A 17,715-nucleotide genomic window follows, 5' to 3' on the forward strand; every position below is an offset into this window, starting at 1 on the left:
GGACACTGATGGACATGCTGTTTTTCCTCATTTTTTGGTTGTGACACTATATAGACTCTGGGTCCTTCCTGTGATTTAATAAACGTGACTTCTTCAAAATGTGTTTGCTTCAAGTGCAACATGAACAGCTTAGTTTTACTTACACGGGCGCACACACAGCAGGGATTCAACACATTAAGGCTTAAGGCATTGGTACCATGACCTCATGCTATAAGGAAAAAAACTTCTTCTGTATTTTGAAAATTGTTTTTGTAATTCTTGATAATCTTGGGGGTGATGTGTCTTTTAACATAAGATTTACCACAACATGGCTGTGCAGTCTAGTCTGTAAGTGCTACGTAAGGCTTTGATCAGTTGTTTTTTTCCATGTAATAGAAAAATAAATTTGCTATTAAATTTGTTTCTCATCTGCACTTTTTTCTTCATTTGGTTTTTTTCCTTTTTTGAAGTGAACTCACTGTCACCTCATTTTCATTATCAAGGTTATTATAAAGCAAGCATTCAAGCAATCAATACACAGTCAGTGACATAAAAGTCTTTTTGAAGGTTTTTTGCTTAGCTGAGATTGCCACAGTCGCTCTGAACCAAATCTCTATCAAGGTTTTTTTTGCTGCATAGAAAAGATTCTGATCACCCCACTATTTAAAAAGGTGATCCAGAGCCAGAGGTGGGAAATCAGCAGCACTCAAGTAAATGAAGACCCAGTAAATAAAGTTGGCCAAAGGAAAATATTTAACAAAGCATAAAAGACGTTTCCACCTATCAAATTATCAAAATTGTTAAATAAGGCCAGAGTGTCATTATCTTTACTGTAAGATCCCCTAAAGATGCACTGTGATTCAGGAAAAACCCTGCCTTTGCAAATGGAAGCCAGCACAGGCGATATCCTCCACACACAACAAATCAAAAACTATTTAAATCTTTTTCAAAATATGTATTTTGTTTTTCTTCAAAACTCAGGGTTTGGGTAGTTCAGGTAATCAGATCTCACAAGATGAAATGTAATAAGCAAGTTATAAAGGTACCCCAAAGAAAATGATGGACACATCTCCTGCATGTGGCATAAACCTGACAGTGCCTTGGAACAAAATATTACCACTTAAATAAAGTCTGCCTGGAGGCTTTCAGGTGCAGAAGCACATCACTGCATGCCTGATTATCAACAGAACTACACACCTTAGTTACTGTGAAAGACACAGACTTGTAACCACAATCACCACATAAACCTGAAAGAGGTGATGTCTCACAACGCAAACACGCAGACAATGCACATAAAATGCATGTTGATGCTTTAAGATGTACTGAAAAGGGTAAATGTGAGCTGGCAAGTAGGACGAGACCCAACAAGCCCAATGTTTAGAGGAGAAACAGTGACCTACAAGTGCTCATGACATTCCTCAGAGACACACCGACACAAAACATCCCCGCCTGTCTGGGAAAATACTCGGAACAAAAGTCTCTTCCTCTAAGCGTCTCGACTAAAAATCTTGATGGACTAAAAACCACAAAAGGCAGACGTACACCTTCGTCTCATTGTTGTCTCGGAAGCGGTAAAACCCTACAATGAAGATGCTTCAGATGCACCTTAATCTCACTTGATTCCGTCTTTTTTGCTTCTCCCTGCGTATTACGCAACCCCACGCATTCTTATTCACTGCATTTGTTCCAAAACATAGGTAGGAATCTGAAAATTGCCAAAAATGATGATTACGGTTATTATTATGAGCATGTTTGCCTATGACATCAGTAATGTGATAAACTGGCAAGCTGCCCAGGTTCCCGTCTTTATGTAGAAGGCATGATAGGATAGCCTTCATTCCTCTGTGAGACTGTGGATTAGTGTATTTACTATCCATCTACTACTAGGATTTAAAATTACAAACTGGCACTAAAATTTTTACTTTGAGGAGGATGCATTCTGCTCATTTACAGTTCCATCTTTATATTTGTGGACTTTACTAGACTAGCTTTGCAGTCTAAACACAAGAAAAACAGATATTTTTTGACATTTCTTACAAGGTATCTGTGAAATATTTTTCGCCAAAGAACCCTCCCCCCAGCAACTGTGGCATTTTATGTTTGACGGACCACCCAAAACCTAGTGTTAAAACAACATAAAAGAAACACATTAACACACTTCTTACAAAACCTACACAATGAAACTAACCCTCTGAGACCAGTGTTAAATCTAAGAACATAGAAATGGAACTACATGTCGCAGCAAAGCAGACCTCCATGACAGCGATCCGTCTGTTTGACAGCAATATTAAGTGTTAACGAACAAGGATGTCTAGAGCTGGTTAGAAGGTTTAGCTTAGTGGTACAATTTAATGCCACAGTGGATTCATGTAGCGCTACATGCTATAACACTAACTGCTGAATATGTGGTGGTACAGACATGAAATTGGAGCCTCATATGTGCAATTATGTAAAAAGGAGGTGAGGAGGACAGACAGAGACAGCAGGGAGTATATTTTCCCCTTCCAGCAACAAGACACAGTAACATGTAGGGAATCCCAGTGGACAACCCTCAGCTGAGCAAGAGCAACAGTGTTAGTTCCTAAAACTTTACTGGTTATGACTACTCAGTATTGAAACCACAATTTTCAAACGCAAAAAACTTGACTTTTGAAATTCGAGCATCTGTTAAACTTGTAATTTTGTTTCTCATGAGGCTTCTTGAACTGAAAGTTTTGAGAAAATATATAATACAAGAACTGGTCCTTTTACCATAGTTATCTGGAGCCGTTTTTCTATATGGTAAAGTTAACAGGAACAGTAGGTTTATAAAGGTTAACGAAATACATTAGCTGAAGGGTTGTAGCTTTTGTATGTTAAACAATGTCCATAGCCTTCTTGGGTCTTTCAATACGTCATAAAAACTATAATAAACTGAACACTGAGAGCAAGCTGAATCCTGAACAAACACGAAGCTCATGTTTAATATGAGCATCCATCTTTGTAGCAGTGCAAAAGTCAAAAAAAGGACAAGTATAAAAACTATAAAAAATATGAAGTGCATTAGATGAGTATTAAAAGATACACAGTGGGAACCAGAGATGAAGACACGCTGATTACTTCACTAGATAGCAACTGTTTGTTTCCTAGGAATGAAAGTCAGCAGTCAAAAGTAATTCAATTCAATTTATATAACGCCAAATCCCAAAGTCCTAACAGAGCACTTTACATAGGAAGGTCAAGACCTTAAAACATCATAAACAGACCCAAAAATTCCCTTTGAGAAAGCACTTTGAGACAGGGAGTAAAAGAACGGGGAGCAGAGCCGACTCAGTGTCTAATAAACTCTAATCTCATTAGTCCTTTAACAGGCTTCAGCACAGATTTAGACAGTGAGGAGGGAGGAGGAGGTACATGGAAGAAATATAGCAAAAAAGAAAATAAAACTCAGCTGGTGTCAGTGGCTCATAAGAGAAAATTACAGGTGGCTCTAAAATCCCGGCATGCACTGTCCAGAAGGTTGCAACTACTCGCAGACCTGCGTGGGAAATATAGAGGAGGCGAGAGAAAAGTGTGAGCGTGTTGAGAGAGCTGGAATGAACAGACCAAAGCCCTCTTGAAAAATTCCCAGTGGAAAGCAGTAAGTATGTGTTTGCAGTATGTGGGCAGCGTGAGGGTGTAATGAAGGGGTTCAGCCGCGCAGGCAGAGGTCAGCCAGCCGGCCAAGAGGAAAGGCCTCAACAACTATATGATGTCATCAAAGACCGCCAGCGTGACTCATCGACCTCAGACGAGGGAGGTGCACAGGAATTTTAATGACATCTCTCTACATAAGGAACCCATAAACAGCATTCTTTTTCTCTGAAGAAATAAATCCACTACAAAAGAGACAGAACACGCCACAACTTTATTACAAAAATAACTGAGGAACAAAAACGCTTTCCAATGTCCTGTGGGTACCTAGATATTAGACAACTTCCTTCAATCAGCTGAAAATAATACTAAATTAGAAGGCTGCGCTTTGCTTCCTGTGTGTTTAGAATTAATCCTTGAGGACAATGTGAGATAATGCCAGGAAGAAAAGGCTATCAAACACACCAGGCCTATAAAAAGAAAAAGGCAGCCCTCATTACCAAAGAAGAGACAACGACCTAATTACATCCCAAAAAGGTCAGGAAAGTATATTGTTTCACTTCACATCAGCTAATCACATAATGACACGCACACACTCATAAAGAAAAACACTCAAATCCTTCATAGCGTACAAAAGATACAAGCATCATTTGTATGTATTTTCCTCCTAAATGTAGCCTCCAAACTGTAGTTAATGCAGAGTGGAGAATTGAATTAAAAATTAACTCTGACAGTTTTATGACAAAGGCAGAAATTATCATGAAAGACAGTCTATTTTTATACTCTCAGTGCAGGCTCAACTCTCCAGAGAGAGACAATGATAGCTGAAGATATTCACTAAAAACTCTCTCCGATTCTTCCCCTCTCTCCTTCCTTTGCTCTGACCCAACTGCTATGACACCTGAACCCTGACCTTTGACTTCCAGACAGATCCAATAGCTTTACTCGCTCTCATGCATAAAACAAAACAAAACAAAAACATAGGAGTTATTTGTTCTCAATCCGCATGAACAAAATACTATGTTATACGAGTCAACGAGCGAGAAAGGCAGACAAAACACTCATGTAACGGAGCACCACGGAGGTGAGTCATCAACCTGACTGCGAGGGCCCAGACAACCACAGAGCTACATTCAAGACGAGCCTTTTCAATCCTCTCATCAGAGAAATGCCAGGCTGCTGTGTCAAACAACTGCTGCAACCCCGGAGATGATAAGAGGAGGGGCAGAAAGCCGAAACATTTGTCCCATTTGGTCCTAACGCCTTCACTTAACACTCATCAGTTTCTGTTACTGGTGGCCTTTCCGTTCATGCGCGCGTGTACACACACACACACACACACACTCTCTACATGTGTCGGTCAGTCACTAGGATCAGACGCGACCCGAAACAAAACCCTGTTGTGCATCTGTCAGGCAGTCCCCAATCAGAGCCATTCTCTGGCCATATAAGAATTGGAGGTGGAGCTCTCCCTCAACAGAGGAATGGCACAAGAGCCGCATCAAGCCTTGAAAGAGCTCCCCCCCCCCAAAAAAAAAAAATTTAAAAAAATCCAGGGGAACAAAAAAAGAAAAAAAAGAAAAGAAAAAAAGAAGTGGGACTGAGGGTGTCACCCGGGGGCAGTGAGGCAGCTCAGTCCCCAAGGAGCACCGGCCAGAGATCAGTGAGAGCTTTGATCTCTGGCTTTTATGTTGTGAAAATGTTACACCTGCACTGCCATGTCTTTTCTTGTTCTCTGTTATCAGCACAGAGCCTTAGGAGAGCAGACTTGAGAGAGGTCATTAGTCAATAGTATGACACTGTGAAAAATCTATAGAAGTGCTCAGAAAATAGAAAACCGTATTCATAGATGACATGGGCAGCATACCCTCAAAGGGGAATCAGTGTATTAGTTTCGAATGACCATCTCTCGCTCTCCCCCTTTTTTTTGTAACAAACAGGCTTTTCAGCACTGAGGGGAAATTCCAAAAAGCACAAACAGCTTTGAAATGAGCACAAAAGCTCTGAAGTGATACTTTGGCAAATGAGGCGGGTCCCCCAGCAGCAATTTACAGCAAGGCCTCTGATCTTCATACCTGCATGGCTCGGCAGCTACATTATCAGAGCTTTGACATTCCAGTGATTCTACACAAGACCCTGACATCTTTTCATCTACCCAATCCTCCCTTCGTGGAGACCAGAGCTGTTCAAAGAAAGGCCCACGGGTCTGTCATGGGTGTATTTAGAAGGGTGTATGTAGAATCTAAAGAGAATTTGTTAATTAAAACATATTTTAAAACACACATCACATGTCATTTTATAGTAAATAGGCCTGGGCAGCTTGGAGAAAAGCATAAATAGCATAAATCACAACACATTATGAAGAAAAATTGCATTTTTTTAATTTCCCGCTGGATTCTACGAGTGCTAGTGTGAAGGAAAGGGCTGCACAACCATGTTAAGGAGGTACAGTTATGCTGTTTTACGTTAATTGATAAATAAATACCATGTGCCCACTGTGACAGTGAATAGGGATGTGCTGATCTGATATTGCATATCAGTGACAACACACCAGATCTGTTTTTTATGACACTTTGAGTCAGCAGAAGCAGAGGCATTACAGCGTGCAGGAAGTTTACAACAAAGGATAAAAAGGTTGGAAGTATATTCCAGTATATATTCTTACACTGACAGACTTTCTGTCAGCTCTTTCTCGCTCTCTATAGGTTTAGTGTAACTCTTGCTGGGAAGCTTTTGCTGAACTTACAATGACATAATACACTGTTGTCAACGCTGTCATTTAATTTCACCTGTCTTTTGACAGCTCTGCTCCACAGATGATGTGTGTTTGTGTGTGAGGAGCAGCAAGGATGACCACTTAGACTGAGAGGGAGTAAAGCAGAAACTAGCACAACTATGAATGACAGCAGTATGAAGCAGCTTAATGACTCTTAACACCAACCTTAAATGTGACCAGTGAAAATAAATTAAATCAATAACGTGACCATATTTATAAAAAAATTATTTATCTTGGTCCTGTTCTCATTTATCATTTTACTAATCAACACCAATACTTTTACAAGGTTATTACAAAGTAACGTGTAAGTCAAGCTAATGCTCCCCTACAGGGAGCTGATTAGCTGATTAAATTAACACAGGTATCTGATCATTACCTGATGCAGATACCTCAGCATTGTATCGGAACTGAAATGAGTTAAATGTGCACTTGCTTTAAAATAAACAGTCTGTAGTCATCAAATGTAGTTTAAGAAGGTGGTGGTCAAAGTCTGCTCAACTGTAGGCAGAACGTTTTGCTGACTGGTGAATGACATCGAGGACTTCACAACAGCAACCAGACTGCACCGCCAAAATGAGGGTGAGGGGATTGTCTGAGAGTAAACTGATTGCACTGCTGTCTGGGGCAGTCAAATAAATAAAATTTATTTTAAAATATACTTGGATAGCCATCCATAGACCTGGGCAGCCCACCCAAATAAAGTCTATGAGCAAGTTTCCTCGTCATAGATAATCCTAGTCCTAGACTAAAAGGAAAAATTCAATGAAGATCCCCATAGAGTAAAGAATTTAGTCTAGGATTAGGTATAATCCATGTCTGGGAATCTGCATGTCAAACACTGAATATGGCATGACACAACAGCACATGCCATCTTAGGTTGAACAGCTTATTTTGCCCTTAAAGATTAAACCATCATCAAACTCGTGTTTTCTTAGGCTTAGAGATTGAGAAACAAATGTTGTGTGTTGTTTTCACTCTTTCACCGTCATCTGTGTCTCATCAGTGGTATCTAAATAAAACTACTGAAACACAGACTCCAAGTCTTTCACAATTTTCTTTCTGCTCTAAATACACTTTACAAGTCCCCTCAGTGTTGCAGATAAAACAACCACCCTGTAGATCCACCCTGAATTTCACAAGCAACACTGCAGCAGGGATCGCAAGAGGAAGGCTGTCTGTGGCATATGACAATGTCAGCAACTAAGAAAGGCCTGCGAGCTCTTCTTACGGGAGTAAGTCCATCTACTGCTGGCATAGAGTGCAGGATCATTTGGTGGCTTAACTATTAACTGCTCTCAATCACTGCCTTCAGTAATGTTGGGCTGCTAGTCAACTGGCTGGCTTTGGGGTCACCATGATAACCGTTAATCCGCAGCAAGGATTAGAGAGCTAGTAATGCAACATGCTGTTTTTAATCCACACAGATTTTCTCTGTTTTGTTTCAGCTTGACCATAACAATGGGAAACACAGATGTGTACTCACTGAGCCATGCTCAGGTAGTTAATATACTAACCCGGACGAGGGTGCTCTTAGCCTGAGCTCGCTGGGGTTGTGCTCCCGGGGTGCCCTGGTCCCGAGATCCACTTCCATGTGCCCTGGCCATGGCTCCAGATGTACCATTTGTGCAGACTGCCGCCCCAGGACCAACCCTCCGTGGCCTCTGCTTGATTCCATCCAAGAGCCGCACAAGTAGGATGTTGCTGGGAAGTTCATCCACGGCACAATCCACCAACGTCCGGCACTCTGGGCAGCGCAACTCCCCGCGTGAGCCAAGGATACCTTGGAGGCAACGCCGGCAGAAGGTGTGCTGACAAGGAAGAACCTTTGCCGAGGCATCTAGCCGCTCGAGACAAACGGGGCACTCGAGCAAATCCAACAACACGGACTCGTCCATTCTCTGTGTGTTCTGCCTCTAATTCAGCAGAAAAACATGATGCTGATAAGGTTTTTGTTTGGAAGCACAGCAAGTACTGTCACGTCACTCCCATGCCTCGGCTATTGCCATGGCACCTGCATCAGCTGTAAAAAAAACAAAACAATAATAATAAAAAAAGAAAAAAGAAAAAGGTCAAGACATTCATATTTATCAACTGTATACACAAGAAATAGGTCATGGCATACATATTTAACAGACATCGCAGATGGCTGTAACAACTCTAACAATTACGAGATAATGACTTAAATTTTAACACAAACATCCACAAAGTTTGTCACGTAGTTCTCAGTGAATATTGATTCAAAGTACTTTTTACTGGGAATGCAAACTCCTACTATGAACTGAACTGTGGTTTTGGAAACTCCTTACATGCTTACATATGGCTGAAGCTGTATTGTGTTGCTTCATAATTTGAGCATCAAGCCATGACGAACCAAAACCAGTTCCAAAAAAGTCCAGTCCACTGGTATTGCATTCATCCAAGCTAATCACTTCTGACAGCTGCACACTGCAGAGCAGTGAAGTCAAACTCAGGGCAGCAGAGCTTCTGCACACCTGAGAATTTCAAGTCCTTTTTCTACTTTCTATAAACAATGTGTTCAGATTTGGAAAAGATAAAGCAGCTGGAAATTTGTGTAAGCTTACTTTGTTTCTGCACACAGAAAACTGATCATGGATCAATAAGGATCAATAGGAAGAATGGATAACAGCACTGATTCCAATAAAATGCCATCCATCTTACAGGACTGGTCTCCAGCAGCTCATGTCTCTTATATTGAGAATTATATCACGTCCATAACAGCGTTCTTAGTAAAGCCAAAGAGGACAACTGTATCAAATTCCCGTTTCTTCTGATAAGAACCTTAGTGTCTCTAATAGCAACTGCAAATCAAACGACCTATTTTAAAGGCTATTTATACGCAATGCAAGTTTACCAAGGTTACTGCATGTAAGGATGAAGATGTCTCCATTTAGAGCATACTAAACACTTCTGTTTACTGCACACTTGAAGGCAAAGTATCGAAAAACAAGCCTACGGAGACTTCAAATGGTTTATAATGAGATTATTACGGAGGAGACCTCGATTTTTTCAGAGCAACAGAAATGTTTGTGGCTCCAGGAGTCAATACTTTTAAAGCAGTTTTAAGAAACCTCATGCATAAATTTATCGGCGAGCTTAGTGCCTCTGAAAATGAAATCATGGTGGGCTTATAAAGTCTAAGATTTAGTACCAATCCAAGGCATGGAGACTAGAGATGGCACGATACCACTTTTTTATGTCCGATACCGATACCGATATCATAAATTTGGATATCTGCCGATACCGATATGAATCCGATATAGTGTTTTTTAATCAACAAAACTGTTTTTTTTTAAATATCTTGCTGCATTTTGTATAAGTTCATACTCAAGTTTAAAACAACAACTACACTAAAGCTATTCTGTTATACCTGTATGCAAAAAAAAATATTTCATAGTTCAGCAATACTGATCAATCTAATAAACTTAAACCTACACCATCCTCCCTATTCTGGTATTTTAAAGAGTACTTAGCATAAATATTAAGCAGCCTAACTAATAGGGTTCCAACTCCCAGCAACAACAAAAATAAATAAATAAAAAATAGGGAACCACCCCTCACGCTCCACCTCATGATGCTTAATCGACGTAACCAACCTTAATTTGATGCAGTGTGAAAAAAAAATGCACAGAAATCAATTATTTTTCAAGAAATATTAAATAGATTCAACATCTTTCTTCAACAAAATTGCAGACTGCACAGATGGTACCTTCCCAAAGGAAAAAGTACTATAGCTTACTAGGGTATATATATTAGACTTAATAGTTACTATATACAGTAATGGACTTCTATTTATTTTGCATCAAATTAAAACTTTGGGTGTCAGATAATTATTTATTAAAAGCTAGACATTTTAAATGAGAATAAGAAAGAAAAGTATGTCTTTGTGCCCCCTTTTCCCTGTTAATGCCCTATCGGCCCCCCTGGCTAAACTTTGCTAGATCCGCCCCTGCACAGTTACCAGCGTCAGCTACATGGAAAAAGATCCTCGAGTAGAAAGTAATAATAAATAAATTCTAACAACAGCTGATCAAGCTTAAACGTGCTGCTGTTGTTCAGCCGCTGGTTTCCTCTTTCTGGTGCAAAGTGGGCCAAAAGCAAACTAGAGACACAAAAGCCGATCAGCTGATCGTTAAGCAGTTTCATGATTGAAGTAGCAGCAAGAAGAGGCAGTCGCTCCATATATCGTTTGTTAAGCTTAATGCAGGAATGCTTTACAAACATTCAGAGATGGACTTACACACTTGCTTTACTTCTCTCGGGATAACTTTGTCGGAGATGAAATGCTGGGTTGCTAGCGAAGCTCCAAATGCTATCCAGACCACCGACAGGTCCCGCATGCCACAGCCGCTCTATCACGTGATGCATACTGCTCCGACTGCTAACGTTCTGAGGTGAGTTACAGCGTGTTGCAAGTTTTGTGAGGTGCTTTCGTGATATTTAATGGATCGGATTACATTTTTTATTTTTCTCCGATATCCGATCCAGTAATTTAGGTCAGTATCGGACCGATACCGATACGTAATATCGGATCGGTCCATCTCTAATGGAGACACTGCTGCATGTGTCTTTCTATAAGAGATATACACCCTACTTTTTCCGTGTTTTTAAAATGGGGTTTCTTCGTTTTGTTTTATATCCGCACTGTAATGCAGAATGAATTGCCGCACTAAAACCTAACATGCATAAGAGAATTGTTGCTAAATCTCGCAAAAACATTAAAAGGAAAAAAGAACAGTTTTAAGGTCTATCATTAGATTACCTAGCGGGGGACAGGAGGCCAAGTTAATCTCATTTACTCGACAGCGGATAATTACACCTGGCAACTGTGATCTTGGATCATCGGACCCTTTAAACTGACTGTACGGTTAACACCGCCGAGCCAGACACAAAAAAGAAACCTGCAGCAGCGGTGAAGCACTGAAGTGCAGTGATTTGTGTTTAAAGAACGGAGTCATGCAGGAGGATTCACACGACTAAGTAAACCTGGTTAAAAAAAAACAAAAACAAATCCTAATAACACAACAAACTAATTATTAATCCTCTTTTTTTCTTTTTTTAAAATGACAAAATCTTAGCTTATACCGCAACATTGTAACAAAAAACGAAAACATTACATAACGACGCTAAACAGTAACTGATTATTCTTATGCTACTTTCTTTTGAGGTGGATTATTCTCGAACTGAACTACAAGAAAGCAAATTAAACTAAGTTTGTTAGCAAGTATCGCTTCACAACAAGGAGGCTGCTTTAACGTCGTCCCCCTTTAAAAAATACCCAACAAACAGTTAAGTTTGCGCACTTGGAAAATAAAGAGTTTTAACAACTTTAAGACACAAACAAATATATTTATACACTCCTAAGTACTTCAACTACTATTATTATGTAATTCAGCTTACCTCTTCCAGAACAGGACTCCTCCTCTTGTTGCTCTGTATCTCCCGTAATTTTTTTTTTTTTTTGCCTCCTTGCTAGTTAGCAAGCCTTCTCAGATATCTACAAACCACTTCTCTGTGAGTATCCAGCAGGAAAATGCTGCCGTTTTTACCCAGACAGGTTTTGTTTAGAGGCGCACACCGCGCAGGAATCGCAGACCTCTATCAGATAGTGGAGTAAAACCTGACATGAGAAACACAATACAAGAGAGACAACGGAACTCCAGCCTCACCGAGCGCCATGCTGATACTTCTGCTCTGCGGGACTGCTGCTAGAACAAGCCGAGAGGGGGAGGGAGTGAAGTGGCCTTCCGGTGCTGTCGGAAATGGGAACATTAAGGAGGCTCAATGCACAATAAAAGTAGATGGAAGTAGGAAAATACACATCTTAAAGGTGATATAGCTGATATATAACTGGGAAAAAGTATTCACATTAAGGTGACCAGATTCCAACAAAATTTAAAGCCAGGGGCTTTTGCAGGATTTCTTTTTCCACTGAAGGGACCAATAACATGGCAGGGGCGGTGATAATTCTAAAAACTGCCAGGGCAAAAATTCCCAGGGGGCCCCTTCATCCAGCCTTTACTGCCATTACTTTATAAATATTCAAAAAAAAAAACAAGAAAAAAAAAAAACAAAAAAAACCAGTTTGTGAATGTAACTCTCTGTTACGGCACAGCTGGTTAGATAAGATTTAGGCAGCATTTAGGTGCTAGATTTCTCCACTCTCTCTTTTTCTTCTTTGTTTTTCACTTTCAAAACAATAACTTCTTTTCATTTTCACTTAGTGACTGTCATTGCTTTCATAAGGTTTGTTTAAACAGAATTGTTATTGCCACTTACAGTGGGAGTAAGGGAACTCAGGTGTGCCCCCTCAGGGAGGTTAGGAATCTCAGACTATCACTGCAACCTTTCACTACTGGCCTGGTGCCCAAAACAACAAGCAAGCCTTGCATTGCTTGGTTGCCTTTTAGCACATCCTGAGTTATCCTCCTTCATGAAACTTAAACTTACAAAATTTACTACATTAATTTAATGTTTTATTTAATGTTTTTATGGAACAGAGTACACCACTGTGTGAGAGAGGAAATTTGACTCTTACCAAAAATACCTTGAGTTAGAGTAGAAAGGTACGGTGGCCCCTAGAGACAAAGCATGTATAAACTCCAAAACACTTACAAATTCCAAATAGCATGCACAAACTCCTCAACACGTACAAAATCCAAAACACATGCAAACTCCAAAACACGTACAAACTCCAAAACACATACAAAATCCAAAACACATACAAAATCCAAGACACGTGCAAACACCGAGACAGGTACAAAATCCAAAACAGGTACAAAATCCAAAACACATGCAAAATCCAAAACACGTGCAAAATACAAAACAGTAGGGGTGTGTATTGGCAAGAATCTGGCGATACAATATGTATCATAATACAGGGTAGACGATACGATATATTGCAATACTAAAAGCCAGACGATATTTGTGTTTAGTAGGACTAAATTTAATTAGGAAAACTCAAGTAAACAGTCCAAACTGTTTAATGCTTGACATGAAACATCTGAAACAAAAACACTCTAAGTTCAAAATGAATGGAGAAATTAACATCTGCCTTATTAGAAGTCATGTCAAATAAACAAACAAAAACTACTTTACTGAAATATCAAGTATTTTTTAACATGAAAAAAGTAAACATGTAACACTGAAGTCTTTCTAAGTACTATGATTGTAAAATACTTATCCAAAAACTGCTCTATGGAGCATCAAAACAAAGCACTTTTTATGTGACCTTAACATAAACAAATATAAATCAAAAATGAAATTGCTTGAAGAATCCATCCAAGTAAACATTAACAAAAAATGTAAAGTGCTATTACAATTAAGTGTTAATAAAATAAAGTACAGCTCTGCAGTGTCCATCAATGGAACACTTTTAGTACAACCTGAAAAAAGGAATTTACTCATCTAAATAAGTGCTTATGAGACTCAACCAAAATGTCAAACATTCTCATATCAGAGATTTTACATGTGTAGTGTTTTCTCAGTGTTTATTTTTCAATTTCCAGATTTTTGTGCAGGAATACAAGCTGATCGACATGGTCAGCTCTCAGGACACTTCTCTGTGCATTTACTATGTCTCCTGCAGAGGAGAAAACTCTCTCTGCAGAGACACTTGTTCCAGGAATGCATAGGAAACTCCTTGCTACTTTGGATAGCTGAGGGTATTCCTGTTCATGGTCCTTCCACCAACTGAGAGGATTTCCTGTGAGAGGCAAAGGGGTCTCATCTCTATACCTCTTGATCTCAGCTGCAGCAACATCATGTTCTGATTTTGGTGCAGTATTGTCACTAGTAGAGGCAAACGTAGCTCCGAGCAAGTCCACCAATGCACATGAGGTCCTCTGTCTTTTTAGGGGTGGCCGAGGGATGGAGTCAAAGTTGTCTTTGATATGTGGGTGATGAGCCTCCTCTGTGGCATTCTCTTCCTCCACCTGTTTGTCAGTCTCCTCATTCTTTTGCTGCTGAAAAACATTAAATTCAAATAGTATTAATGTCAGAAAGTCAAAATTCAAATCCAAGATTCACCCTGTTTTTCACTAATATTTGATGACAAATGTCATCAATATGCTTTTTTTTTTTTTTTTTGCTTTTTACTTTATTCACTTGCTTATAACTTCAGTTGAATTTTTCCAAATAAACTAATTTATTTACTTACATTTTCTTCCTTCTTTATCACAGTCACCACAGTGTCCAACATTCTGGAATAGGTCTCACTGGTCTCTGCTTCAGACAGGAAGGGCAGGTCCTTAAACCGAGGATCAACAGTTGATGCCATCCATAGTGTCTCCCTCTCATTTACATATCTCTTTCCCAGATCTTCTGCTATGGCAGTCTTAATGTCCCTTACTGTCGGTGTATCATCAACACTTTCTTGTGCACCCATCACAAGCTTGGCATGAAGAGGAGCAATGATGGACAGGGTTGGCATACTCTCCTCTGACATCACCAGGGTGGCATCCTTCATAGGCTTGAGTGCCCTGACAACTTCTTCTGCACATGTGATGTCAGACTCACTTAATGTGAAAATTTCTTTTTCACTCTTCCTAACTTCTGCAGAAAGCAGAGCTGCACAGATGGCTGGTTGCTGTTCTAAAAATCGTTCTATCATATCATAGGAGCTGTTCCATCTTGTAATTATGTCCGTGATCAATCTGTGAGCTGGTAGCTGAAGGAGGCACTGTTTCTGCTTCAACTGGTTGCTGGCTGTGGTGCTGCGCCTGAAAAAGGCTGTTACACGTCGGATCCTCCCGAGAAGTCGCACCACGGATTGTATTTTCAGTGCTTTCTGTGAGGCGAGATTCAGACTGTGTGCAAAACATTGTATGTGCGTCATGCCTGCAAGTCTAGCCGCGAGAACCATGTTTGGTGCATTATCGGTAACAACAACAAGGTCCTTTGCGTTCAATCCCCATTCAGCCACAGCGTCAGTTAGTAACGCTGCAATGTGCTCACCTGTGTGACTGTCATGCATGGCTCGGGTTTGTAGTACATGAGACTGAAGGTTCCACTGGTCTGTTATGTGATGTGCTGTAACAGTTACGTACGATTCAGTGGCTCTCGAAGTCCAAGCGTCGCATGTCAGAGCAACTGTCTCAGCCGAGTTGAGAGAGTCCAGCACTGTCGCTTTGACTTCTTGGTACAACTTTGGCAGAGCGATGTCCGTGATGTGTTGTCGAGAAGGAACGGTGTAACGGGGCTCCAGCGTTTTAATCATATTACGAAATCCTTTATTCTCCACAACACTCAGGGGGCACATGTCTTTGCAAATAAAAACAAGTACTGACTGCGTTATTTTTGTTGCACGAGTTGAAGTTGCTGGTAGTTTCGAAAAGTTAACTTCTTCAATTGTCCGTTGAGAGGAATCACCTCGTTTTGTTTTAAAATTAGCATTTGACGCTACGTCGCTATGGTGTCTAGACACGTGTGTTCGTAAATTTGTTGTGTTACCGGAATATTTGACTCTGGCGGTGCAGATTTTACAGACTGCATAGCTCTTGTCATAGTCTTTACTGCCTTCTTTTGTCCTAAATCCAAAATAAGTCCACACATCAGCTTTGAAAGCTGCGGGGGCCGGCTGTATCCTCTCCTCTTCAGTCATCAGTTAGCTAGCATCACACACGTCCACTGACTGTTCTACTTCGTTCTTTTGGCAAACTAGACGCTTCTACAGTTATCGCGAGACCTCGTTTTTACGTCATAGTAAAGGCGGTGAAAACTGCAAACCAGTGGCCGGAGTTTGAATTCCAACATACAAAAGAAATAAACAGTAAATGCATGTCATTTTTCAATTAAAAAAATCGATAACAGTGATTTTAAATATCGATTCAGTATCATTGCGCGAAATATCGCGATATTTCGTTGTATCGATATTTTCTTACATCCCTACAAAACAGGTACATACGGTGGCCCCTAGAGACAAAACACGTACAAACTCCAAAACACTTGCAAAATCCAAAACACTTACAAACTCCAAAACACATGCAAACTCCAAAACACTTACAAAATCCAAAACACATGCAAAATCCAAAACACGTACAAAATCCAAAACACATGCAAAATCCAAAACACGTACAAAATACAAAACACGTGCAAACTCCAAAACACGTGCAAACTCCAAAGCACTTACAAAATACAAAACACGTGCAAACTCCAAAACACGTACAAAATACAAAACATGCAAAATACAAAACACGTACAAAATACAAAACACATGCAAAATACAAAACACGTACAAAATACAAAACACGTGCAAAATACAAAACACGTACAAAATACAAAACACGTGCAAACTCCAAAACACGTACAAAATCCAAAACACGTGCAAAATCCAAAACACGTGCAAAATCCAAAACGTGCAAAAACCAAAACGCGTGCAAAATACAAAACACGTGCAAAATCCAAAACACATACAAAATCCAAAACACATGCAAAATCCAAAACACGTACAAACTCCAAAACACATACAAAATCCAAAACACGTACAAACTCCAAAACACATGCAAAATACAAAACACGTACAAAATACAAAACACGTGCAAAATACAAAACACGTACAAAATACAAAACACGTACAAACCCCAAAACACGCGCAAACTCCAAAACACATGCAAATTCCAAAACACAACGGAAGTGCTCCAGGACGCTAGGGGCAGTGTTGAGCTTTTGTTACCTAGTAACTACACAAGCCAGGAAGTACCAATGACCGGATTTGGGGTCTGCAGCCTTAAAGGCCGCATTTTAAGGCCGATTATGTCACAGTGACACGACGAAGACTGTCCCAATTCAAAGGCTGCTCGAAATGCGGCCCTCAAATGCGTCCTTAATTTCCCTGAATTTTAAGGATGGGTCGGTGTAGCCTTCATGGCCCAACATATCCCAGACTTCATAGCGCGGCGGTGGTGTGGATAATTTTGCCGAAAAAAAATGGCGGAAGCGGAGCGGACGAAGAGTAAACTTTCAGAAGTAAGTACTGAATATTATGTCACTTATTTATGCGCAAATGTTTTTATAATGAAGAACATTAAAACATTACTGTTGGCAACATGTCGGGAAAGTTATGTGACATTAGCGACGTTTGTACTAACTTGGTTTTAAAGCCTTTACTTCAAAATATTCGCCGTTCAATAGCTGACTTTAATCTTACAGAGAATGTGATGATTTTATGCGTAATTAAAGTCAGTCATGTCAGTCAGCTGACGGTTCACTCGTTAAGCTGAAAGAAAGATGCTTTAATCACAGGAGTCACACATGTGTCCACTGTACCATCTGGGAACTCTTCTTGTTTAGCACTCGTAATGACACAAACACTAAATCCTCCTTCTCTGGTG

The 17,715-nt window shown here is 40.0% G+C and overlaps 2 protein-coding genes across 3 annotated transcripts in view; both read right to left on the reverse strand.

Annotated features, from left to right (window-relative positions):
• Positions 1-12,098, reverse strand: part of sh3rf1 (SH3 domain containing ring finger 1) — a 51,268-nt gene extending 39,170 nt beyond the window's left edge. Inside the window, exons 1-2 of the mRNA XM_085447753.1 lie at positions 11,786-12,098; positions 7,882-8,387 (exon numbers count right to left, since the gene is read on the reverse strand). Coding sequence (XP_085303879.1) covers positions 7,882-8,262 — 381 coding nt within the window. The 5' untranslated portion in view covers positions 8,263-8,387; positions 11,786-12,098. The remainder of the gene's footprint in view (positions 1-7,881; positions 8,388-11,785) is intronic.
• An 810-nt stretch (positions 12,099-12,908) lies between these two features.
• Positions 12,909-16,163, reverse strand: LOC146680266 (E3 SUMO-protein ligase ZBED1-like). Of its 2 annotated transcripts, none has more exons than XM_085449467.1 (2): positions 14,544-16,163; positions 12,909-14,346 (listed from the first exon to the last, which is right to left on the reverse strand). In XM_085449467.1, exons 1-2 carry the CDS (start codon positions 15,984-15,986, stop codon positions 13,876-13,878), a joined length of 1,914 nt encoding a protein of 637 aa, XP_085305593.1. In that variant the 5' UTR covers positions 15,987-16,163; the 3' UTR covers positions 12,909-13,875. The 2 variants fall into 2 exon arrangements, with proteins under 2 accessions (XP_085305593.1, XP_085305592.1); XM_085449466.1 differs by having other exon boundaries at positions 12,909-14,349.
• Positions 16,164-17,715: the final 1,552 nt, after the last annotated feature.

Source organism: Copadichromis virginalis, linkage group LG23 (genome assembly GCF_057382275.1).
Source record: "Copadichromis virginalis isolate Kocher_CV1m ecotype Utaka linkage group LG23, C_Virginalis_male_GT1.1, whole genome shotgun sequence".
Lineage (NCBI taxonomy): Eukaryota > Metazoa > Chordata > Actinopteri > Cichliformes > Cichlidae > Copadichromis > Copadichromis virginalis.

Bases quoted from the DNA above. Each gene is read 5' to 3' on its own strand.
- LOC146680266 (XM_085449466.1), bottom strand. From the start codon at position 15,986: ATGACTGAAGAGGAGAGGATACAGCCGGCCCCCGCAGCTTTCAAAGCT. The intron at 14,350-14,543 runs GTAAGTAAATAA...AATGTTTTTCAG, and splicing joins TGATAAAGAAGGAAGAAAAT to CAGCAAAAGAATGAGGAGAC.